This window comes from Sinohyriopsis cumingii, chromosome 15 (assembly GCF_028554795.1).
Source record: "Sinohyriopsis cumingii isolate HCF-2022 chromosome 15, ASM2855479v2, whole genome shotgun sequence".
NCBI lineage: Eukaryota > Metazoa > Mollusca > Bivalvia > Unionida > Unionidae > Sinohyriopsis > Sinohyriopsis cumingii.
The window spans coordinates 49,114,781-49,142,223 of record NC_142975.1 but is presented as its reverse complement, the minus strand read 5'-3'; the positions used below and the strand labels follow the sequence as shown (position 1 = coordinate 49,142,223).

General features: G+C 36.4%; 1 protein-coding gene across 1 annotated transcript in view; it reads right to left on the bottom strand.

The window, feature by feature from the left end:
- The window catches only part of LOC149781771 (uncharacterized), a 211,428-nt gene that overhangs the window by 125,005 nt on the left and 58,980 nt on the right, over positions 1–27,443 (bottom strand). The window contains exons 5-8 of the mRNA XM_089935925.1: positions 17,999–18,131; positions 8,545–8,654; positions 5,987–6,212; positions 882–967 (exon numbers count right to left, since the gene is read on the bottom strand). Of these exons, the coding sequence (XP_089792051.1) occupies positions 882–967; positions 5,987–6,212; positions 8,545–8,654; positions 17,999–18,131 (555 nt within the window). The remainder of the gene's footprint in view (positions 1–881; positions 968–5,986; positions 6,213–8,544; positions 8,655–17,998; positions 18,132–27,443) is intronic.

Here is a 27,443-nt window from a genome sequence, read left to right as displayed (position 1 = left end):
GTATATGCACATGTCAGGCACTGTGATCATAACTTCATGAAAGCTCCAAAATAACTTTCAAGCCTTAAATTTCTTCTTATAAAATCTGCAAATTTTGAAATTATTTAAACTGTATTCAACAGTGACATCAATGAGTTGCTTGGGTGTTTTCACAGACATATGAACATGGATACATTCTTGCCTACTGACCTTCTTTTGACACAAATTAGGTATGATAGGAATAAGGTCCTGGTATCAGACTAGCACCAGATTAATATGAATGCAATAGTGTTTTATGGCACAGCAGCACAATATGGGCTAAATGATGCCAACTAAAGGTAAAGTTTGAAAAATATAAAAATGAGCAATTGCACAACAGGTTTAGGAGGATAAATCCTTCCAAATAAATGTAAAAATGAAGTATAGCAAGATAAAATATAAAAGGTGTTAACATTCTGTAAAAGGTATATAAAATAAAAGCAAAAGGGTAAGATATTTGAACCTGCATTAGAACCCCATTAGACCATGCATCTCACATGTGACCAAATGAATTCAGGAGTTACTAATTTTCCATGTAACAAATGGAAAATAAGAAAACATAGTAAATAAGAACATTTAAATATCATTAAATCTTTCTGAATCACTAAATTCAGTACATTCTCTTTCGGAAATAATCCCAATGAACACAATTTATACCATTGTTAGATTTAACAAACCAGCTTTTTTAATATAGGGAAGCTGATACAATTACAAAAATTTCATGCACATAAATTTTGTGCCATATACTGCTTATCTCTAATCAAACGTTATTGAATAAGCAATAGGACCCCATCTAATATGCCTCTGATATCCGCAAACCTAGCATGTTTCACAAATAATGTATTACAATAGACTTTCCCTACCTCTGGGCCTCTTTAGTAAATTGTCGCCATCTTGTGAATGCAGCCTGAAGCCTCTGATGTCGATTGGCTGCAGCCCTGGATCTCCACTGAAATTAATGTACTAATTATAGGGGTCACCGAAGCAGGACAAAGGAAATGCCAAATATTTTAAAAGTTCTTCTGCATCCACATCATTACCAAAAATTGCTTGAAAATAAAATTATTTTTTATATGATATAAAGTTTGAAAAAAAATACATTTAATTAAAAATCTTTATCTTGACACTAATGTGCTACTAGACTATACTGCCACTATATTCCTCATAAAGCTTTTTATGATGCTGCCCACTAGGATCAACTAGAAGGTCAGATCAATTCAATAGTTCTTGTTAACACCTTCTGTGTATAAAAAAAAAAAAATATATATATATATATATATATATATATATATATATATATATATATATATATATATATATATATATATATACACACATTATTTAGATTTCTTTTCACACTGATCATCTGAAAGACATTGTTTGTAACAAATAAGTCATGTATTTAATAGTTTAATTAAATACATCAGAAATGGTAAAAACTTTCAGAATACCAGCAAATCTGTGCCACAAGTATTCACAATTAATACCACAGAGTAGCAGAAGCATTGTGAATATGTGCCACTTACATGCCACCAAACATGACCAAAGAGACTCCATGTTCATTAAGTAAAACTAAAGTTCCTTGATACTACTGTCCAAAAACAGTCTCTTGGAATTCAATATAGGACTCTTTCTTCTTGTCAATTGCTGAATGCTGAAACCATCTTTGATATTTTTGAGCAAGACTTTCAAACAAGCCACTGTGACAGCCATATGGGCATAAGATTGGCACCATTTTCATGTCTGGACCAACTAGACATCATTGGAAGTCCTTTGGTAAAAAACCCATTTCATAAATAACATCCATCCAATTGTGAGCAGAGATAACACGATTTTCAAGATGATCACTGTGGCAGCCATAGTGGATTGGCATCACGTTCATTTAGAGCCAGCTAGATATCAAAAGATATACTTTGGTGAGAACCCTGCATCATTGTCAATTAGGACCAACTAGACATTATAATAAGTCATCTAGTTAAAATCCCATGTGACTTTCCATTTAGGAGAAAAAGCAATAATTAGATTTTCAAGATGGCTGCAATTATGACTATACTAGATATCAGACTGATACCATTTTCTTTAGGACCAGCTAGATATAACAATAAGTCTCTGGTGAAAACCCAGTGCCAATATGACCTAGACATCACAAGAAGTCTCTGGTGAAAACCCAGTGCCAATATGACCTAGACATCACAAGAAGTCTCTGGTGAAAACCCAGTACCAATATGACCTAGACATCACAAGAAGTCTCTGGTGAAAACCCAGTGCCAATATGACCCAGACATCACAATTAGTCTCTGGTGAAAACCCAGTGCCAATATGACCTAGACATCACAAGAAGTTTCTGGTGAAAACCCAGTGCTAATATAAACTAGACATCACAAGAAGTCTCTGGTGAAAACCCAGTGCAAATATAACCATGCATCAAGGAAGATGTGAATACAAGATTTTTTAATGGTGGTTGGATCAGCAACATTTTAATTTATGACCATACTGACAGCATAAAAATTCTGGTGAAAACCACATTCAATATGATTCTGTTTCGAAGTAGCAATTACAAGATTTTCAAAATGGCTGCTGTTGTGACTATACTGAATATCAGATTTAGGATCAACAAGAGATGATAAGAAGTCTTTAGATGAAACTCGATGTTAATATGACCATCCATTCCTTAGGAGTAGCATTAGAAGGAATTTCAGAATGGCTGCTATAGAGGCTAGACGATGGGATGAATGTATAAAGTTTCATTTAGGATCAAATAGACCATGAGATGAAAGTGTGTGTAAAGTTCCATTCAGGATCAAAGCAAACTGTAGGATGAATGTGTGCATAAAATTTCATTTAGGAACAAGGCCATGGGATGTATGTGTGTATAAAGTTTAATTTAGAATCAAATAGACCTTGAGATGAATGTGGCCGAGTGGTCTAAAGTGATCTCCGTTACGAATCACTGCCATCTCACCTCTGTCTGCGTTGGTTTGAGTCTCAGATTCAGCCAATGTGGGTATGTGAGAAAGCTTGTCAGTTGCTTCTCCTGGGTCGGTGGTTCTTTCCGGGATTTTCCCGGGTTCTTCCTCCACCATTAATACTGGCTGCCATGTATAGCCTATCGTGTGCTGAAAAATGGCGTTAAACTGCATAACAACAACAACAACCATGAGATGAATGTGTGTATAAAGTTCTATGGTAATCCTCCAAGTAATTTAGTAGTAGTGATAAAAAACTTGGGCTAATAAAAAAAAGACAGCAGGCCAAGTCACAAGCTTTTCAGGTGTATTACCAAAAGAGCTAAAAATACAATTAGAAGGATTGCATCACTTGCCACATCATGTATACTTACTTGCTGATTCTTTGCATTACCTAAGTTGGCAGCTAACAAAAATGGTTGCCTATATTTAAATCTTTATTTTTCTGATACAAACAAAACTAATACAGAAAACAGAGATGCGAACCCATGTGCATACATATCAGGAATCTTAGCACCAATGTCTGGAATATTAGCACGCATATCAGGAATCTTAACACCAATGTCTGGAATATTAGCATGTGAATCAGGAATCTTAGCACCAAAATCTGGAATATTAGTACGCATATCAGGAATCTTAACACCAATGTCTGGAATATTAGCATGTGTATCAGGAATCTTAGCACCAATGTCTGGAATATTAGCATGCATAACAGGAATCTTAGCACCAATGTCTGGAATATTAGCATGCATATCAGGAATCTTAACACCAATGTCTGGAATATTAGCATGCATATCAGGAATCTTAGCACCAATGTCTGGAATATTAGCATGTGAATCAGGAATCTTAGCACCAATGTCTGGAATATTAGTACGCATATCAGGAATCTTAACACCAATGTCTGGAATATTAGCATGTGTATCAGTAATCTTAGCACCAATGTCTGGAATATTAGCACACATATCAGGAATCTTAACACCAATGTCTGGAATATTAGCATGCATATCAGGAATCTTAACACCAATGTCTGGGATATTAGCATGCATATCAGGAATCTTAGCACCAATGTCTGGAATATTAGCATGCATAACAGGAATCATGTGTGTTGTGTTTGTGTTTTTTAAAATTGTTAATGTAGCTTTAATAATCTGAGTTTTATCAACATGATGTCTACAGTATGGCAGTTTATAGTGAAATCTAGCACTGGGGCATCATGCCACAGACATGTGACATCATGTCCCACCTAGTCACATTATCCTGACACCAGGCCGACCAGTCCTAACACTAACCTTTAAATGCTGAGCGCCAAGGGAGGCAGATGTGAGTACCATTTTTATAAGTCTTTGGTATTACTTGGCTGGGATTCAAACGTGCAACCTCCTGCATTCTAACCACTCAAGCCACTAGAGTGGCCACAATCATGAATCTTAGCAACAATGTTTGGAATCTAGGCTGACTGTCCAATGGAACAATACATTTGTCAAATGAATCAAGCATCTATCCAATCATATTCCATCCTGTGAGCATAAATAGCCAGTATACATTCAGTAACAGTTAATGTTCAGTGAAAATCATTGGTATATCCTTTCCTCCAATTCTAGAATCTTCAAATCTTTGAACAGTTTTGGCCCAAAAAATAAAAATCAGACATTAGTTTTTTCTCTCACAAATAATCTGCTTCATTGTTTTGACTCTGCTGCCATTTATTCACCAATTTACAGGACTGGTTTTGGTTATTGGTTTAATTGTTACTTAATTCATGTTTTGAACATGAAGAAACCATATTTCATGTACCAGTCTATCGTAACAGTGCTGAAGTACTTTCTTACTATGTGTATCAACATAGAGAACCCTTGTTTAAATTTTACCCTCAACATTTAATTGACCAAATTCTTATGAATATTATTTAGAATGTGGATATTTTAATGAAATTTGTTTTAATAATTTCATCAATTCTGGGATGGTTGATATCTCTGAGAGAATCATGTATATGTACTGTGTGGTAAATGGCACAGACCTCCTATTAGAAACAAAATTAATATAAATGGTTTAAACACCTTACAGTCTTCAGAAAAAAAGAACCTCATTGTCTCATTATATATCAGAAGGAGGCCACCTATGACCTTGATGCCTGACCTTTCAGCACATGCACTACACTGTTGCAAGCCATGAGTGAAAATCTCCTACACCATAATTTCACCTGTTGCTGAATACAGAAATATTTCCTCATGCATAAAGTTACTTGACCAATCATTGTCAGTCTGAATAAAATTTTATATGAAGGCTGACCCAACATGACCCATCGTTCTGACTGATAGAGCCAATCAGACAAATTTTTCTCTTCCAGCTAGTCATTTATCGATTGATAACAAGTCACATCTGCTAATGTATAATAACTTTTACAATGGCTCATTCATGATGTATTTTTGTTGAAAAAATTGGAAAATCTTATCACAGACAATCACAGATGACAAAAAGAGCATGGTTGATTGCGACAAAGAGGCATATGTTAAGAATCATGAACACGCTTGAAGAAGTCTAATGACAACCTATCAAATGTAGTGCAGAACCTGGTGTCTGGTCCGTGCCGTGTTGGCTTCCCCCATGCCGATAAAAAAACATGAACCCAAAATTTAAATTGTCGATACCACCATCACCACTAGAAAAGTTATACCAAGGCCGTATCATGCTTACACAGGTAAAAAAATTATGCAAATTATATTCATTAACATAAATTTACAGCGAATAAGACATTGCATGGACATCAGAGATTGTCTTATAGACAGAAGACAAGAGTAAACAACAATCTCAGCTTTTATTACTTCTTGAACATAAGTGACACACACTTCAAATCCATGGAAATGTTCAAATTTCCTACAACTGTGATTTGATTGACAATACATACAAAACTATTTGTATCCTTCCCCATTTCCAATAGAATTTATTATGCAACATACATATAATAAAACTAGAAATGCCATCCTACCATTTTGCACTATTACCTTTCTAAAGCTTACTGCCAGCATGATACCATTCACCTTATCCTGGACTATGGCCTGGTGGAGTTTGGAGCGATTAATGGCCCACTTGAAAGCATTCATTCCCTTTCGAAGCAGATGATGTTGGTGAAGTGCTTGGGCTGCTTTGCAGTGCTTCAACTGGCTTGCTTGCATTTTCCAGTGCCCAAAATACTGATGTAGGGTCCAAGTCCTGTAGAAAATTTCTGCCCTGAAAAAAGTATTCAAACATTAGCATTCTCTACAAAATCTGCTTCATGTACAATCTTTCAGACCAGAATATTTTGTTGTCATGAGCAAGGTTATCAATAAGTGTTACAGCAATCGGGTCATTTTCTTAGAAATTCTAACTGCAATGGGCAATCAATGTCTGATATTAAACTTTGTAAATTCAAGATTTCATTGTGCTGAGTAAGCAGAATCAGATGTTGAATGAAAGAACGTGTTATTTTAACACCTCCACCAAAAATATCATGCACTACACCATCACACATTTTACAGCAATGTTTCAATTGCAGGCTGGACATAATGCCCTCACTTCATTGTTTTAATAATTAACCAGGTCATATAAGCATTTCTGCACAATTTATATGAAAATAGCTTGTAAAATAATCATACAGAATATTTCACCAATGACCAGACAAAGGGGACAAACATTATACCGTTTATAGAAGTAGGAGATTAGCTTTACTGAATAGAATAAAGAATCTGAGGTTTTGTAAATATTATAGGGAAAAGATTATCAACAAGAATACACTTATTGTGAAACGTTAAAGTAAATGCATATGGCCCTTTCAGTATATGTTGTTATAAATAGCTTTGAGAATACGTTTATCTCCCACTTAGTCTATAATCTGTAGATAAATTGGGTCATGAAATTCTATTCCTAGCATTCTAGGTTTCAAAGAGCATGAGATCAGTTATAGCAGTCTGTGCTGAAATGACAACCTGATTTTACTACATGACTATACTACATGATTTTACTATCTGAATATAGCCTGTATTCAAATATTCACTTTTATATCATGAAATATTTACCATCATTTGGGGGGCCCCGAGTGGCCGAGTGGTCTAAAGCGTTCTCCATTACAGATCACTGCCATCTCACCTCTGTCTGCGTGGGTTCGAGTCTTGGATTCAGCCAATGTGGGTATGTGAAAAAGCTTGCCAGTAGCTTCTCATGGGTCGGTGGTTCTTTCTGGGGTTTTCCCGGGTTCTTCCTCCACCATTACTACTGGCTGCCATGTATAGCCTATTGTGTGCTGAAAAATGGCGTTAAACCCTACAACAACAACAACCGTCATTTATGCTGATTTCAGTTTGATCTGAAGCAACAAACCAGAATTTTGACCAACTGTGACCCCTCTGACACATGTATAGCTTCATACTCTCTTCACGTTGCTGAACTACTAGATAACTGTTCTACAGAGTAGATGACATAAAAAAAACCACAGCTAAACGATTGGGGGGGGGTACTGAAATAAAGACTCATTTATTCCTAAACATGCTGCCATTGCTGTATCTGCATAATCAATGTCAGTCAATGAGACCAGAAAGTGAATGTGAGATCTATTTGAGGGTATTCTCAAAACTATTTTCCTATCAGCACTGCCTGTCTAAGTTTGTTCCCACTTTCACATAAACATGTCAATTTGAGTATGCACTTGTCTACATTTCCATACAATTTTATGACCAGAAAATTCATGGACAATTGTGTTTAACACTATGCTATTTGCAATATTTCTGTCATAACTGCCAAATGATGTCAGATTAAAAACCGAGTGGAGTACATACTCATGGCTGAGAATTTCTGTGGTGGGTGGATGAACTTTTGTGAGTCTGCAATGATCCTAAAAGATCATCAGGTGTCTGTAACCATTACAGTCTTAATTAATTCAAAATTTTGTGTTAATATTGTCATAATTAAAAACTGTCATGTTAATTCTCAAAAAGTAACAAATAAAAAGATACAAAGTTTTGGAAACAAATCCATAACAGTAAATTTCTCATGAAGCTAAATTAAATGAATAACTTTTAAACTTTCAAACAACAAATGAAATTATGATTTTCTCCGAAGATGTCAGTGCTTGCAATGGCAATAGTATGTCATGGGCAGCCATCACTGCAGTTGATTGACACAGATTGCATTGTCATTTTTTCTGTTTCCTGAGAACACAATTCAAAGTGTTCCCACAGAGCACGGCCTTGTTCATGTCCATGGCTATTATCAGGTAGCCAACTTAGTGGGGCTACACTTACTCCATATGTCCATTGCTATTATTAGGTTGCTAGCTTAGTGGAACTACAATTACACCATATGTCCATGGCTATTATAAAGTTGCCAACTTAGTGGGACTACACTTACTCCACATGTACATAGTATGATCATTGACTATACATTTAGAAGGGTCTCTCAAGGTACATTAAAGTGGACACAGACATATAACTGATACAATAAATATTTGAATTTGAATATTTGCAAAAGTGTATCCTTATTTGAATATTTTAATATCTAATTCAGTTCTAAAGCCCAAGACACTCACTTTTTTAAGCTAACTCCATAACTGATAGTGGGAGGTAGTGGCTCAAATACAAGCACCTGATGCCTTCTCATCTGCCGTACATTTGTCAACCATCTCCGAAAACATTTGGCCTGAAAACATAATTTTCATACATGTTAATTACTACTCATTTTTGTATAGCTTCTAATATATTGAAATTTTTCATAAAGTACTTGTAAAGTATGATGCATAAACTCCAAGAGAAGTGATGGCATAACACAAAATGTTTTATTTATGTTTTGCTTTCGAACAATAGGGCAGGCTCAATTCTTCAACCTTATGGTGATGAACTTTCTTCATTTCAATACTTTTGTTCAACAAGAATAGTAGTCAAAGGATTGATTGTTAAAAAATAACAAAATTCAAATTTTCCGAAAAAATAACTTAAATTATGTGGTTACATTTCTGTCACACTGAAAGGGCCAGTTCATAACATGCCACCGGGGCCCCGAGTGGCCGAGTGGTCTAAAGCGCTCACCGTTACGGATCACTGCCAACTCACCTCTGTCTGCGTGAGTTCGAGTCTCAGCCTCGGCTAACGTTGGTATGTGAGAAAGCCTGCCAGTAGCTTCTCGTGGGTAGGTGGTTCTTCCCGGGGTTTTACAGGGTTCTTCCTCCACCAATTATACTGGCCGCCATGTATAGTCTATCTTGTGCTGAAAAATGGCGTTAAACCCTACAACAACAACAACAACAACATCATAACATACCACCAACCACTACAATATATTTAGCCTTTCCTGTCTAATGGCAATATCACATTACAAAAAGCAGTATACAATCTGCACAAACATGTCAAGTTTCTAAGTACACCATTAACAATATAGAAAATATTTAGATTCAACCAATGGTATATATTATTATTCATGTAAATTTAACATTTCCCTTCTCTCTAAACAATTAAAAATGCAAAATGGATAGATGTAAAGCTAGGAAGCTAGAAACCCTAAAAGTATTGAACAAATCTACATTTCATTTGCATTTTTTGTCCATTCTGTTTGTGCTCCATTTGTATTTCATGACAACTCATAATGTTTTATTTTTGGTCTCAGAGGAGTAATCATATGTTACATTTATTGCTTCCATTGTTTCTTTTCACTTTTTCACATCTTGAACAAATACACTTGACAAGTCTAGTTTTCTATTTTTGAGTGAAATAATGTTAACTACAACATTATTTTAAATTATTAAAAGCAGGCTTTAATGAAATAGCAAATGTATAAATGCAAAAGAAAACATTATTTTTTTAAAAATCAATTCAAATTTTAACCACAAGTGCAAAAGGGGTAAAAAAATGAAGTACAGGCAGGGGTAAAACAAATTTTAATATTATAATACTTACCAACACCTATTGCATTAATTTACTTTTCTGAGATCAGTTCCCAGTGCAAGCTAAATATTTCCTCCTCCTATTAGTAATTGGTGGCATGGGATTGAAAAGAACATAACCCAGCTGATTCCTTAGACAAAGATGGCATACAAATATAACCCAGCTGATTCTTTAGACACAGATGGCATACAAATATAACCCAGCTGATTCATTAGACACAGATGGCATACAAACATAAACCAGCTGATTCATTAGACACAGATGGCATACAAACATAAACCAGCTGATTCCTTAGACACAGATGGCATACAAATCTAACCCAGCTGATTCCTTAGACACAGATGGCATACAAATATAAACCAGCTGATTCCTTAGACACAGACAGCATACAAACATAACCCAGCACATTCCTTAGACACAGATGGCATACAAATATAACCCAGCTGATTCCTTAGACACAGATGGCATACAAATATAACCCAGCTGATTCATTAGACAGAGATGGCATACAAACATAACCCAGCTGATTCCTTAGACACAGATGGCATACAAATATAACCCAGCTCATTCCTTAGACACAGATGGCATGCGAACATAACCCAACTTATTCCTTAGACACAGATAGCATACAAACATAACCCAGCTGATTCCTTAGACACAGATGGCATACAAATATAACCCAGCTGATTCCTTAGACACTGATGACATCCAAATATAACCCAGCTGATTCCTTAGACACAGATGGCATACAAATATAACACAGCTGATTCCTTAGACACAGATGGCATACAAACATAACCCAGCTGATTCCTTAGACACAGATGGCATACAAATATAACACAGCTGATTCCTTAGACCCAGATGGTATACAAACATAAACCAGCTGATTCCTTAGACACAGATGGCATACAAGTATAACCCAGCTGATTCATTAGACAGAGATGGCATACAAACATAACCCAGCTGATTCCTTAGACACAGATGGCATACAAATATAACCCAGCTGATTCCTTAGATACAGATGGCATGCAAACATAACCCAGCTTATTCCTTAGACACAGATAGCATACAAACATAACCCAGCTGATTCCTTAGACACAGATGGCATACAAATATAACCCAGCTGATTCCTTAGACACTGATGACATCCAAATATAACCCAGCTGATTCCTTAGACACAGATGGCATACAAATATAACACAGCTGATTCCTTAGACACAGATGGCATACAAACATAACCCAGCTGACTCCTTAGACACAGATGGCATACAAATATAACACAACTGATTCCTTTGACACAGATGGTATACAAACATAAACCAGCTGATTCCTTAGACACAGATGGCATACAAATATAACCCAGCTGATTCCTTAGACACAGATGGCATACAAATATAACCCAGCTGATTCCTTAGACACAGATGGCATACAAATATAACCCAGCTGATTCCTTAGACACAGATGGCATACAAATATAACCCAGCTGATTCCTTAGACATAGATGGCATACAAATATAACCCAGCTGATTCCTTAGACACAGATGGCATACAAATATAACCCAGCTGATTCCTTAGACACAGATGGCATGCAAACATAACCCAACTTATTCCTTAGACACAGATACCATACAAACATAACCCAGCTGATTCCTTAGACATAGATGGCATACAAATATAACCCAGCTGATTCCTTAGACACAGATGGCATACAAATATAACCCAGCTGATTCCTTAGACACAGATGGCATACAAATATAACCCAGCTGATTCTTTAGACACAGATGGCATACAAATATAACCCAGCTGATTCATTAGACACAGATGGCATACAAATATAACCCAGCTGATTCCTTAGACACAGATAGCATACAAATATAACCCAGCTGATTCCTTAGACATAGATGGCATACAAATATAACCCAGCTGATTCCTTAGACACAGATGGCATACAAATATAACCCAGCTTATTCCTTAGACACAGATGGCATGCAAACATAACCCAGCTGATTCCTTAGACACAGATGGCATACAAATATAACCCAGCTGATTCCTTAGACACAGATGGCATGCAAACATAACACAGCATATTCGTTAGACACAGATGGCATACAAACATAACCCAGCTGATTCCTTAGACACAGATGGCATACAAATATAACACAGCTGATTCCTTAGACACAGATGGCATACAAACATAACCCAGATGATTCCTTAGACACAGATGGCATACAAACATAACCCAGCTGATTCCTTAGACACAGATGGCATACAAATATAACCCAGCTGAGGAAATCACTAGTAGTAGCATTTAAATATTACATACTTAAAATCAGTTTTACCCACTACCCCCAAATACATTCGAATAAAAGTAATGCATTAACTATTATAATTGCATTGCTGAATTTACTAGCTAGGAGAGAGGTTGATGACCTCAAAAACAAAAACTGGTATGAGAAAAATGCACTTAACTTTACTGTCACAACTGGACCCAAATGCTGTCACTCTGGTGCACCAAGGTGTGTGTTTGTTTGTTTTGGATTTTTAACGTAGCTTTAAAAAAAGATCAGTCATATCGCTACTATGTCTGCAGTGTGACAATTTACAGTGTTATCTAGCACTGGGACATCATGCCGCAAACATGCAGTATCATGTCCCATCAAGGCACATTATCCTTACACCAGACCAACCAGTCCAGGTGCAATAGGGAACAAAGGTAAAAGGATGAAAAGGTAGCATGAAATTGCAAGAAGATGGCAAGCATGGTCATCGTCTAATTCAAAATATCAGAGTAACACCCGAGCGGAAAAGAAGGACAATTCCGACATTACCTACTCCTTTTTGACCTCAATGCCCTAACTGGGCAAGGTAGCCTTTCTTGCTCATGCCCAGCATAGTTACAACTGAGACTGCAGATCTCAATAGAAACAGGGATTTCTGAAGCTGATTTTTAGCCAGAAACCTAGATATCAAAAAGAAGAAAAACTGATTTATCAATGCCACTGAATCATAACCAACCCTTTTCCACAGACAAGGCATGTATTTCACTCCCCCTCTTTTCTGGCACTAACAAGAACAGGAAAACTGTCCTAAGGGTAAGGTTCTCAAAGGAAGCTTTACTCAAAGGTCCATAAGGGGGATTAGATAATGCACCAAGAACACACCAAAGGTTCCTTCTAAGCATTAACGAGTGAGAAACTAGTCTCTGAAGCTTAAAATACCTAATGAAATCTGAAAGGTAATGACCTTCCTGTATCATGGTTGAACCCATACAGAATGTAAAGAGTATTAGAAAGGGCTAACCTTAACCAAAGATGCTGAATATTATGTCCTCAAAATGGCAGAGAAACAAATCTGCACTGCAACTAAAGAGGGGTAGATAGAATCAACATGATTTTACAACTACACCAATTCTAGCAGATCCTCCACTATGCAGTGTAAACATGAAAGTAGACTCCTTCCTAGCCTGATTAATACAGTTGGCAACCTTACTTGAAAACTGGGCATAGTGAATCAATCATCTGAGGTGAGCCAAATGTGACTGTGAGAGAATCTGTGGAATGATGTGTGGGGTAAATACCCATTTGCTGAGACAACAGATCTCTCCTCTGTGGTGATCTCCAGTACTTATTCACCACCAGGTCACATTTTTATCACCTCGAAAAAGAATAATAATCCAGCCTTTGGTTATTTGCTGCCTTTTTAACAGCACCCTTCTATACAATGGTGTGGACCTCTTACCTTTGATGAACCAGTTAAGAATGGTGAAACAAACTGGGGATTCGCAATGGAGTACAAAGTTTCCAGAAATGCTGCTGGTAACCATCTGTAATGGTACACAATTTTGATAATTTTACAGTATCTTCTGTTGTGGTCAGCATGACATATAAACATTAAGTTTGACATATGGGTTAAACTCTCCATAAACTGTTGACTGTTAATGATGGAATCTTCTCTGTTTGGGGCATGAATTGAATTTTAATTAGGGTCTGTTCGATAATGGTCAGAGACATGGAAGATGATAATCTTAACACAAAGTCAATAGCAGTAAATGTCAAGAGTAGAGACAAAACAGGGAGAAATTAGCAAGACTTGGACCAACTGAAACATGAGTCATAAAATTATACTCTCCACAATAGTTATTAATAAAGGCAGTCTCGAGAGGATTATTCTGACTTCAATGGGAGTGCAAATGTTTTGGGCAGTTAGAGAAGTAATCCTGAATGGCTAAGCCAAATTGGTGGGGGGGGTCCCACAAAGAATACAAGGTTTTAAAATAATCTCCTTCACAATATTAGTCAAAGTTTTTCTGCCAAGCATGAAAGTCTGAGGAAAATTATTAAGTAATTTCTCTTTTTAAATAAATCATCAAAGGGAAATGGGGTCTGGACCTTTGGTAGACACAGAGTCAGGGAAGAGACAGAGGGAATTCTCTGATGATAAGTGAGTGAGGGCTCAGGAAAGCACCAAGGAAAATAGCTCCATACCTGACTGCACAGTGGAAAGAGAGCACAGTCTACAACCAACACAGCTGAAGACCCAAAGAGGCTAGAATAGAGAAAGAGAGACGGAAACAAAATAAGAAATACAGACCTATCACCAACAATGAGTTAGAAAAGACTGAAAGCACCAGGATATGCTGACATGCCGGTAATTTGAGTTCAATCAGTCACTCGATCATAAGATGAAATTTGTTCTATCAGTATAACAGAACAGCTAATTGAATTTGCATAAAGTTTGTAACTCTATTTCCAAGAGAAAGTGCATCAGTCAAATGTCATGTTCAATTTAATTTTGTTTATGTAAATTGATTAAATTGTTTTATTTTACATATGGGGCTCATGTTATTCTATTCTAAATTTCTGCTTAGATCTCTGTTACTCCATCACTAAATTTAATATGTATTTTATTGTTTAATCGCTCTGGGCAATAAAACCATGATCAATAATCTCCAAGATAGTGATAACAGAAAACCATGAGGAGTTTGGGAGATCCATCACCTCCTGACATCATCCTTTAAGGTGGAAAAACCCATACATCACTCAAGTTGCCTAAAAAAGCCTCTGAAAAGGGAGTTAGTTAGGCACCTAATGGAAGCTGGGAAAAGGAACATAAGGCATGCAATGGTGAAAATCCTTAGGGCTCAATGTCTCCCTCCTTAAGGATGGGTGGGGTAAGTCTGAAAACTTCCCTTGACCTCTAGAGATGCCTTGTCTACCAAAGGTTGGGTGGAAGGGAGCTTTGAACTGTGGCTCTTGTGCAACTGTTGAAGTTGACCTTGCAAAAACAACTCTGAAGAAGATATGTCAAACAGGGTGAGCATGCTTTCAATGGGCTTGGCAGTCAGGTAACACTGCTACTGGTCCTTACATCTGGTAACACTACAGAGAGGAGGAAAATTTCAAAATATGTGTATATATCAAGCAGTACAACCCATACCAGGTTCTTGCTGTAGTCCAGCAAGACAGTGCATGCCCCCAAGACAGCATATTTGTGTAGATGAAGGAGCATCAGCGAGTGCCCCATGGACTTCAACAGAACAACCCTATATGTCTTAGCCACAGCCTACAGCAAGCACTGGAGGGCAGAAGCAGCCAGTGATCCCTCCTTCAAAAGACTGAGGGGGCACTCACCAGTTATTATGTACTTTGGAGAGAGTGATGAATGTAAAATGAAGTTGTTTGCATTTAAAACATGCACAGTGGAGAGAATGTTGGTATACCTCTGTGCTACTCTGATGTAATATAGCATACATTTCTTTGGATATTGTACTTTTGGAAACTACATGATCTAAGCACACTGCTAACTAAAATGACTGTTCCCTTGTGCTCAAAAAATCTGAATTAGTCTAAAGTACACTATTCATAGCAGCCAGAAAATAGGGAAAATGAATTTTGCCACACTAGACAATACCAGCTTCTGAAAGTGCAATGAATGAATTACCAAATATATAAAATGTAAAACAAAGATTTCTGCTCTTTTTTATACAATTTACCTCTGAAGTTCAGGAAGTGAAAATGACCAAGTGGAGCTAACACTTTTTTTGAAAGGTGCACATCTGGAGTAAGGCCAAGCTGCATATTCAATAACCCATATTACACCCATCAATCATATACCAAAATAAAGGGAATTAAAGGTTCTTTGAACTATACCTAAGATATACAAGGTCTTTTTTAAATAGCCAGTATAACACAGGAAAATTCTTTTTCTTTAAAATTCTAACCCTATGCAAAATACGAAACTGTAAAGCACACCTGAAAGAGGCAGCCACAAAGAGATTGAAATGAGAGGCTATTGTCACTAGGGCCTGAGCCTTTAGTTCAATGGCTTTCAAGGATTTCAATGTGAGATAAACCAGGTCCCAGCAGAAATTCCCTTATAGGAAAGAACCGAGTTCAAGGTGGGGGGACATATGGGGCCAAGCAGGTGAATGAACCTGATAACTGGAGGCAGACACCAGCAGCCAATGTGTAGAAGGAAGGGGAGGGAACAAACCACCCCTTTTGCTTTCTGGTGTCTGGTGGCCTTTTCACCCTGGGACAACTTAATGTGCTAGTTTCCCAACCTTTGCAGACTGGGAGCAACACAAGAGCTGCATGTGAGTGGGCCCCAGAAAGCCTCTCCAAACTTTCAGTCCTTGAATGCTTTGGGCAGTTCTGGAGGAAAGAATGGTAAACCTCACTTTCTGCTTTAATAAAAGACCATACTTCATCCTCCAGTATCATCTAACCAGAGAGGTGGGAAGGATCATGGGACCCTAAAAGAAATAGACCTGTTGCATCCAACAAAAAGGACTGGGCATCACCCTAACTTGCTACCAAGGCAAGATGGATTGTCATTCCTGATACAGAGAGGAAGACACTGAAATAGGGTTTGCTTCATCCCAGAACTCCTCATATTGAGGAGGGGGATAGGGGTAACTGGTCTATGACCTGTCACATCTGACATACTTAAAAACCAAGGCAGTGACAGCCATGATGTTGTTGTTGGGGGACTATGCTTTAGAAGAATCGCTACTAGATAGTCAGGGTTCCCTAATACCAAACAGGCTAAACGGAAACATAAGAAAGGGATCTGGGAAAGCTGATCCCTTTCACCAGAAGGGTGAGTGACCAAACTCCTTGTCCCCATATAAATTTAACATTAACTTAGCAAAAGTGGGCACTATCAACCAAATTCATCCCCACACCATTGAGAAACACAAAGTGTCTGGTTGCTAAAAGATCACTGCTTCAGCCTGTGATGAAGACGAGGATGCAGGTGCTTTCTTCCTCCCTTGGTAATTGTGGCAACTTTCTGCCAAGTCCCATGATGCATTTGTCCAAAAATGGGGTGAGAGTCCCATGGGGCTTTCTTGTATCCACACATACCCACCACACTGAACATATTTATGCATTCTGAAAGAGAAAAATTGCTGAGAACAATATAACCAGGCATCAAAAAAAGGGAGGGTAATACTTACCATGGCACTTGTACAAAAAAGAAGGAAAAAATAACATAAGGACTACTTTGCTGACCAAGGGGTGAAATGTTGACCTGCCAAGTATAAACAACATTATCCTCTGTTATGTTGAGAAATGGGTATTCACCATTAAAATTTAGTAGCAGCTTTGAAAATATCAAATTTAAATCCATTCATGTAATGCAATCATGTTTCCTTTGCTTTTCTTTAACATTCATCATTTTGTGTTTGGCATCTTACATTTGCATTCTCCATTTCTTCCAAATGCATTTATCATTTTAATTTATTTCATTCTGCACTCTGTTTGCATGCTGGGGCACCAGGTAGCCAAGTGGTTTAAAGTGCACACCTTTACCAATCACTGCCATCTCACCTTTGTGGTGTTCTTCCTCCACCAATTTTCCCTGATGTCATGTATAGCCTATCCTGCACAAAAAATGGCAATAAACCCCAAACAACAACAGCATCATGCAAAATTTCATTCCATTTTCATTTCAGTGGTAAAATTACCTGTTTCAGGGCCTGTACCAGTACTTTTTAATGATTAGAAGTCTATATGTAAATGTAAAAGGTGTGATAAAACATAAATATGACATTCAGTACTGATTAGTCATTGCACCATCAAAAACAATACTGAGAACAAGCACCTTTAATACAAGGTCATCTCTTTCTTCTGGAGTTTTAACTTTGTACAATTTCCGTAGCAACCTGACAGCCTCCACTGTGGACGACACTGATTCTGTGGATCTCATAGACCAGGGAGTACTATATTCAGATAATCTGGAGGAAAAAAATGTCATAGAAAATAAAAAGCAGTTATTTATACATCATACAAACTTGATAAAACAATGCAAAAAATATGTACAGAGTGAAAAAAGATAAATTTATTATGTTAGTAAGATTTTTAAATGACACAGATTTCCCTAGCTGGCTTATTTGTGAAGGGAACCATCAACGCTAAAGCATTTAAAACATATGCAAATTAACAATAATGTGCTCACAACAAAAACTGACCATTTTCTGTCAAGCTTTCCCCAGTTATAAACTTTTATCTCTGTCCCACACAACACCCACATCACTCTGTACCATAAAGTATTCTAACACATTGCATCACTCTCCATGTATTCTGGATCTCATGTCCCTTCAAGCCATTCTGTCTGTGTTTGCCATTATACAACTTACATAGGATGTCATGAGTGTGGACTGTTTAATATAATTCATTTTAAGGAAATTCTTTTGATATGATATTCCCATTTATCCAACATTTTCTATCATTGTAGTCTGAGTCAGAGAAACCAGGCTTGACTGTACTACAATCATTCCAACAACATCCAAATCTGTATCTCTGTTGGTATTGTTGGAGATACAATATACAATATACAACCAATGGACACAAATACTGATAGGCAAGGGAAACTAGAATCTCCAACAACCTACTAGCTACATTTACGTGTAAGTCTCAAATAGCATTAAATGATGTTATTAAGTGTGTATGTGAGCTGCAATGTCATAATGAGTTACACTGCACAATTTCATCAATATTGTTATCATAATGAAGATTTACTCAATATGAACCAAGAGGCTTTCTTTTCTGTGTTACACCTAGGATCATTAGGGCAAGGTACATTATGTCTACCTGCCTCCAAATCTGAAGGACACACATTTCACAGAGTGAAATGAAAATAGTAGTACACCAGGCACTAATAGTGCTACAAAAGTTAAATAATCACTGTTGCTTTGACAGTTTTGCCACATTAACTCTGTCATCTCCACTGCAGTATCTTACGTGCTTTGACAGTTTTGCCACATTAATTCTGTCATCTCCACTGCAGTATCTTACGTGCTTTGACAGTTTTGCGACCTTAACTTTGTCATCTCCACTACAGTATTTTACTTTCCTCAGATGCTTACATAACTGCAATAAACATATTATCATGTGCTCAAGTCACCAACATGTCTGAATATCTGGTTAACCTGAAATAAGCTGCACAATGCATTTTCTGTTCCAGATCTTGCTCTCTTTTAGCTTTAGTGTTATCATTATCTACCAGCATTTATTATAATACATATTACTGAATTTTCTTTTCAATTTAATAAATCATTCATTAAATGATAACCTGCACATTTGCACAAAATTAGTCTTTTTGTAGTGATTAAACCTCAAAATAAATTACATTTTCCTTCCTGCAGGTAAGGCATTAACTTTAAAATTTTAATTCTAGTGGCTATCAAACACTCTACAGTGCAAATCAGTCAACAAAGACAAACCCTGAATGTTTTCACTACAAGATACACTTTTTTTTAAATGGATTTTCATTGCCATCCTCAAGTTTGTATCACATATTGCAAATTTTGCCACTGCTAGCACCAGCATAGGCATGGATGGACATCCACTACAGAAAAGCTATAATCATTTCCTAACAAAAAAATGCACAAAGGGTCATGGTTTGGAGGAAACAGTTGTAAAAAGAAAGGAAAACCTGCAATTCCATATGCTAGGTGCAGCAGTCTTTTTCGTATTTAACAAGAAAGTAAAAACTTTAACAGTGACATTAATTGAAAATATGGTGACATTTATGTTGGGGTGTACTAGACCCCAACATAAATGTCCAAATATCAAAAATGGGGTGGCATGGGTCAGAGGAAACTCGGACTACATCCCAACATAAATTTCCAAATATCAAAAAGGGGGTGGCAAGGGTCAAAGGAAACTCAGACTACACAATTGCTAGTCTATCTGTATTAACAGATTTCATTTCAGATACCCAGTAAGAATTTTTCTGAAATAATTTAGAAACACTCAGCTCTATTCAAGATCAAATACTACACATTAATCTGGCAGTCAAAAGTTTTATCATGCACTAAATACATTCCACTACTGCAAATCCTTAAAAGCTATGCAAAAGTTGGAAGCATTAACTCAAAACTGTATGTTGCTGAAATGAATGATGCAAATAGCTATAATTAAATTTTGGAAAACAAAGTATACTAAGGCAGCAAAAGATAGGAACCATGAATACCCATCTTCTCATGCAGAATTATTGTTGTTGTTGTTGTTGTTGTAGGGTTTAATGCCATTTTTCAGCACATGATAGGCCATACATGGCGGCCAGTGTTAATGGTGGAGGAAGAACCCGGGAAATCCCTGGAAAGAACCACTGACCCTCGAGAAGTTACTGGCAAGCTTTCTCACATACCCACATTGGCCGAATCTGAGACTCAAACCTACGCAGACAGAGGTGAGATGGCAGTGATTCATAACAGAGAGCACTTTAGACCACTCGGCCACTCGAGGCCCCCATGCAGAATTACAATTTACAACAAATATTTAGTTTCAATGACAAAATGTAACTTTGCTCTTAAAATTTTGAAGAATTATGCTCTGAATTTGAAAATAAAGACAATTTCTTCAAAACAAGACATTCAAAAACTTAAACTAAGCCATGAAAACATTTGGTGTCTCTGTCCATTAGCAACAGTGACTATAATGGATATATAAACTATAAATATACTGCCACGTTTAAGTGTGTGTGTGTGTGTGTGTGTGTGTGTGTGATTTTAATTTTTAATGCAGCTTTAACAATTTTTCAGACAAATCACTACGATGTCTGCAGTGTGACAGTTTATAGTGATGTCTAGCACTAGGGCATCATGCCGCAGACATGTAGCATCATGTCCCACCCAGTCACATTATCCTGACACCAGGCTGACCAGTCCTAACACTAACCTCTTAATGCTGATCACCTATCAGACATATCGCTAAGATGTCTGCAGTGTGACAGTTTATAGTGATGTCTAGCACTGAGGCATCATGCCGCAGACATGTAGCATCATGTCCTACCCAGTCACATTATCCTGACACCAGGCTGACCAGTCCTAACACTAACCTCTTAATGCTGAGCACATAGTGAGGCAGCTGTTAGTACCATTTTTATAAGTCTTTGGTATGACTCGGCCTGGCATCAAACCCATGACCTTCCGCATCCGAAACAGACACTCTAAGCACTAGGCCACATGTTTAAGTGAATCACTTCATTTATTATTGTATCTCAAAATTACAGAATTTTGTGAAACAATCCCAAAAGGCATCAAGACCAGGAACACTGTAATGTCACGTTGGCAGATGTTGCAGTAAATTATAACCATTGGTGTCATGTTGGCAGATGTTGCAGTAAACTATCACCATTGGTGTCATGTTGGCAGATGATGCAGTGAACTATAACCATTGGTGTCATGTTGGCAGATGTTGTAGTAAACTATAACCATTGGTGTCATGTTGGCAGATGTTGCAGTAAACTATCACCATTGGTGTCATGTTGGCAGATGATGCAGTGAACTATAACCATTGGGTCATGTTGGCAGATGTTGTAGTAAACTATAACCATTGGTGTCATGTTGGCAGATGTTGCAGTAAACTATCACCATTGGTGTCATGTTGGCAGATGTTGCATTAAACTATCACCATTGGTGTCATGTTGGCAGATGTTGCATTAAACTATCACCATTGGTGTCATGTTGGCAGATGTTGCATTAGACTATCACCATTGGTGTCATGTTGGCAGATTTTTCAGTAAACTATCACCATTGGTGTCATGTTGGCAGATGTTGCATCAAACTATCACCATTGGTGTCATGTTGGCAGATGTTGCATTAAACTATCACCATTGGTGTCATGTTGGCAGATTTTTCAGTAAACTATCACCATTGGCCCCATCTTACCAACATGAACTAGCCATCAGGCTAAGTGATGTAACTTTTCATAACTGATCATGAAAACTGCAAAGAAGTACATTAGCTGAATGTAAGGGAAATTAAATGAAAATAAAGCACCACTTGTGACAAAAAAATCCATGACTTTTGTATCTTTTGGATAAATAAAAACCAAAACAAAAATTGACAAGTTTCCTTGATTAACTCCAGACAGTAGAAAATTCACATTATTTTTGTGCCTTTATTTGAAGATGTATATATTAAACATGGGAGTTAAGATTTTAAAAAATGACCAGAATGATCTCCGGCACCACAACCATGTTTAATATCAGCAGTTTAAAAATCCAATCTTTGCCAACTGATATGAGATCTGTGTTAAAAAATTTCATGATTTTAAAAAAAAATAATTTTCTTTAAATTATAATAAAAAAATTTGTATTAATATATTACTCTCATTTTACGAGCTCAAAATGGCACAAGTGATCTTCATGCAATCTAACACACCCCTACTCAACAAATTAAAATGATATAGATGCATCAATGTCAAGCTCTGTAATGAAAAAGAAACACATCTACATGCAAATGATCGCTCCCTAGAGCTTTTAGTCTTGCCCACAGCAAACACTAGTTAAAATTATTTTATCTTTTTGTATCACAAATTCAATCATGGTGTAGAAACATTTTATAGCACAAACTCATATTTCTTGTAAATTTACAAGTTCCTTAGCTCAGCAACTTATTCATAGTGCACCCAAATATACAGTGCAACCTGTCATAAGCAACCAACAGGATGGTAAAAATTTGGCTGAGTATGGGAGGTGGCTGTTGAGATGTTAAATATTTGAGTTGACCATCAAGGGTGGCTGCAGTACTTATTTTAAAAAGGAAGTGGGTGCTTTTATTCAGAATATTTCGATATCTACTTGGGTAAAGAATGAGTATGCTATAACCATGAAGTCATTCTACACCAATAGGCCCATATGCTCACCTAAAAAACAAGGCAAAAACCTAGGCAAACATGTTACAGGACTCCAGTATGCAATGTACTGCTTCTCTGGGTCAGAAATCAAGTTTTAAGATTGGTCCACACTATTTCCGTATAAGAAATTCATGTAAAAATTGTGGTTATTATTGATGCAACTGTTAAAAATAGGTCCAACACATGTCCTCGCAGCGATAGCAAGTTGCATGATTTTTGTGATGAAGATTAAACCTGTTCAACTGAAAACAGTGTAATGAACCTCTTTAAAATGAAAACCATAATACACTGTACAAACAACACAGTTCATGTTCAAGATATGGTATTGGCATGAAATGTTCTCTCTCTAACGCATGTCCAAGCAACAAAGAAAACAGACAAATACCAGCCAGAAACACACGTAATGGAAAATATGAATTAGAAGTATCAGAATTAAGTCCTCATTTTGTAGGTGAGCATATAAGGTGTGCCAATGAGAACACCTTTCCATCTTAATGTGTGAAAACCTACCTGCGTCCTTTCTGGGTAAGAATACTGAGTCTCCGCCTGAAGGTGACAACACACAACAATACACTACATCAATGTTCTTAAAACTATTACATCTTTATAAAGCGGGTTGTAATGAAACAAGTATGACAACCTGAGAATAGCAAGAAAATTTAAGAAAGCTTCCAGGAAGACAGCCATTTCTGAGATTACCCATGTTATTATGACCAATTTATGAGATTATCCGTTATTATGACCAATTTATGAGATTATCCATGTTATTATGACCAATTTATGAGATTATCCATGTTATTATGACCAATTTATGAGATTATTCATGTTACTGTGGACCATATTCTGAGAATGTGTTTTTGTATGGGCAATATTCTGAGATTATGATGTTATCATGGTCCATTTTCTAAGAGTATCTATGTTATTATGGGCCATGTTGTGAGAGTATCCATATTATTATCGGCCACGTTCTGAGATTATCCAAGTTATTATCAGCCATTTTGAGATTACCCATTTTATTATGGCCCCACTTTGAGATTACCCATTTTATTATGGGCCCCATTTTGAGATTACCCATTTTATTATGGGCCCCATTTTGAGATTACCCATTTTATTATGGCCCCATTTTGAGATTACCCATTTTATTATGGGCCCCATATTGAGATTACCCATGATATTATGGATCAAGTTTTGACATTACCAATGTTTTTATGGACCATATCCTGATATTATCTGTGTTATTATGGGCCATATTCTGGAATTACCTATGTTACTATGATCCATTTTCTAAGATTACTCATGTTATGATGTGGCATATTCTGAAATTGTCTATGTTATTGTGGGCCATTTTGAGATTACCCACATTATGAGAGATTTTCTAAGATTACCCATTTTATAATAGGTCATTTTCTAAGTTTATCCATGTCATTATGGGCCATATTCTGAGACTATCCATGTTATTATGGGCCACTATATGAAATTATCCATGTTATTAATGGGCCATTTTATGAGACTACTCATGTCATTATGTGCCATATTCTAAAATTATCCATGTTATTATGGACCTTTTTCTATTATGGTCCATATTCTGAGATTATCCTTATGCATATCTTGATTCTACTGCCACTATATATTTGGACTGTATACAGGAGAAAAGTCCCTCTAGAGATAAAATTCTCCAAGTAAAGAGATAAATCTTCTATTGTCTGGTATGTCATTCAATATGAACTTTCCAAAAATCAGATGTCTAGATACATGTTGAGAATTCAAAATTCCCATTACAGTCTGTACAAAATTAGATCAATGAAGTTCATATTTCAGCAATTTGTTTGCCTATCTTCCTAGCATCTTTCATTTAGGGAAAGCCAATAATAAGAGACAATCTAAAGATAATAACAACTAAGTACAAAGATAATGATAAAATAAAAGTATTTTTCTATAAATAACATAAATAAAAGAAATAATACAAATCTACAACAAAGGAATGAAATCAAAGAGAAATGTTGATGTATAAATTGCTTCATACATAAAACCATAAGTTATATGATACAATCGTAGAAGACAGTCCAGGACTTAAGTATTAAGCAAACAGCTGCACTATTTAAAATGTAACAAAGCTTCACTTAAAACTGAAGGTGAAGAGCATGTTTTTCTGTATACCAAAATGTCTTTGGAATTCATAACTAAGGAAGTCATTTTACTACAGACTGGATGCTAAACTAAATCTGAACTAGCTGTAAACTGAAACATAGTTTCAGCAAACATAATTCCAATAAAAACTGATGCATATAACACTGAACAGAAATAGTGCCATCTTTTCTGCATAAGCAACCTTTTTCTTTCACTTTACCACCTATCATATTTTCATGTCATGTGATGAATTTACACTTATCTTTCACTAGTATTTTTACTCCACATTTACCAAAAGCCTTTTGTGTAGTAGGAGTTTTGAAAGAATCCACATGTAGTGATGGAAGTACAAGATTGGTAGACTCCAAAAAACACTGCTAACGGCATGTATTCACAGTTCATATGAATTTTAAAGATAAATATGAAGTGGAAAAAAAGCTGTTAAGAATATTAAATGTGTAGTGAAATGGACTGTACTATCGTATTTACTTGCTTATAAGACGATTCCAAGTGCAAACATCTTGGACCCCAATCTGAGTTTTCAATCAGGACCAACTAGACACATCTGGAAGTCTTTTAGAGAAACCCTCATGAAGATATGACCATCCATTCATCAGGCGTGGCAATAACAAGATTTTCATGATACCTAGCATGGCAGCCATATTCAAAGTCTGAGTGGAACAGTTTGGTTTCAGTTGGTTTCAGTAATATTTTCAACAAATGCCAAGTTACACACATTGCAGCAAGTATATTTGGTGGAGGACGAACCTATAGAAGAACCCATGACCTACTACAAGCTGCTTTCTCACATACCTGTGTTGGCCAAGTCAAGACTTAAACCCACATGGACAAAGGTTAGATGCGAGTGATTCTCTAAAGGTGAATGCTTTAGACAAATCCACCACCTGGGGTAATTCCATGTGGAATGACTTTCATTTAGGACCAACTAGACATCATAACAGACTGTATGACTTTTCCATTCAGGAAGAGCAACAAGTTTTCAAGATGGGTGCCATGGCAGCCATATCATATTTCAGATCAGCACCCTTCAGCACACTTTTAAATTAGCACAACTATACATCATAAGACATCTTTTACTGAAATATCCATACCGATATGTCCTTCTGCTCAGAAGAAGTACTGATAAGATTTTCAAAATGATTGCTGTGGTTGCTATGCTGGAGGTCTGAGCAGCACCCTTTTTGCTGAGGCCCAAATAGACTTTGGAATGAATGTGTGTGTAAAGTTACATGCCAATCCTCAAATTATGGGAGGGCTTGCAATAAAAGATATGCTTACAGACAGATTATTATTGTAAGCTGAATAATGGACAAGATCCCATCACATATGTTCTTCTAGACTATGGCCAATAGAGCTAAATATTATCAACAAAGGGATATTTTGGAAATTCAATTTACCAATTCTCCTCCCACACTACTTGGAGGATTTTAATGAAACTATGAGGCTAGACAAGTGGTTGGTGTAGATGTGCAAATGTTGAGGTTTTAAATTTTTTCCAATATCATACTGTTTGATAGATATGTAGTTAGTGTAGATACACAATAAAGGTTTTAAAAAATTCCCTTGAAACTTTTTGGTGGAGATTTGAAGAAGAAAAAATTTGAAAATGGGGAATTTGGAAAATTCAGCATGCTGATTATTTATGTGTAACTATGCTGTATTACTGCTGGCCATTCAATGATACACAGGAAACATTCTGATCTTCATTGCTCCAAAGGTGTTGAGAGAGGGAGAATGTAAGATGCATGTCTTATAAGAAAATCCTGTTGAACTTATAAGAAAATCCTGTTGAACTTGCCCAAGTTCAGCGATATGCTTCTCTCTTACTGCATGTACATGTAGTTGATAAATGCAAATCAATTTTATAAACCTCAAAAATGTATTTTCATGCAAGAAGTATTAGTGCAATAAATTATTTATCTTGTATATCACTTTCATGCATAGTCTTAAGTGCAATAATTATTATCTCATATTCATATTTTCATGCAAGGGGTCATTATTGGAATATATTATTTATCTCACAATTGTATTTTCATGAAGGGGGTTGTTAGTGTAATAAATTATTTCATAACTGAATTTTCATACAAGAGGCCATTAGTGCAATAAATTATTTATCTCATATTTGTATTTCATGCATTGGATCATTATTGCAATACAAATATTTTCTTCACAATTGTATTTTTATGAAAGGGGCTATTAGTGCTATAAATCATTTATCTCATAACTATATTTTTATACATGGGGTCATCTGTGCA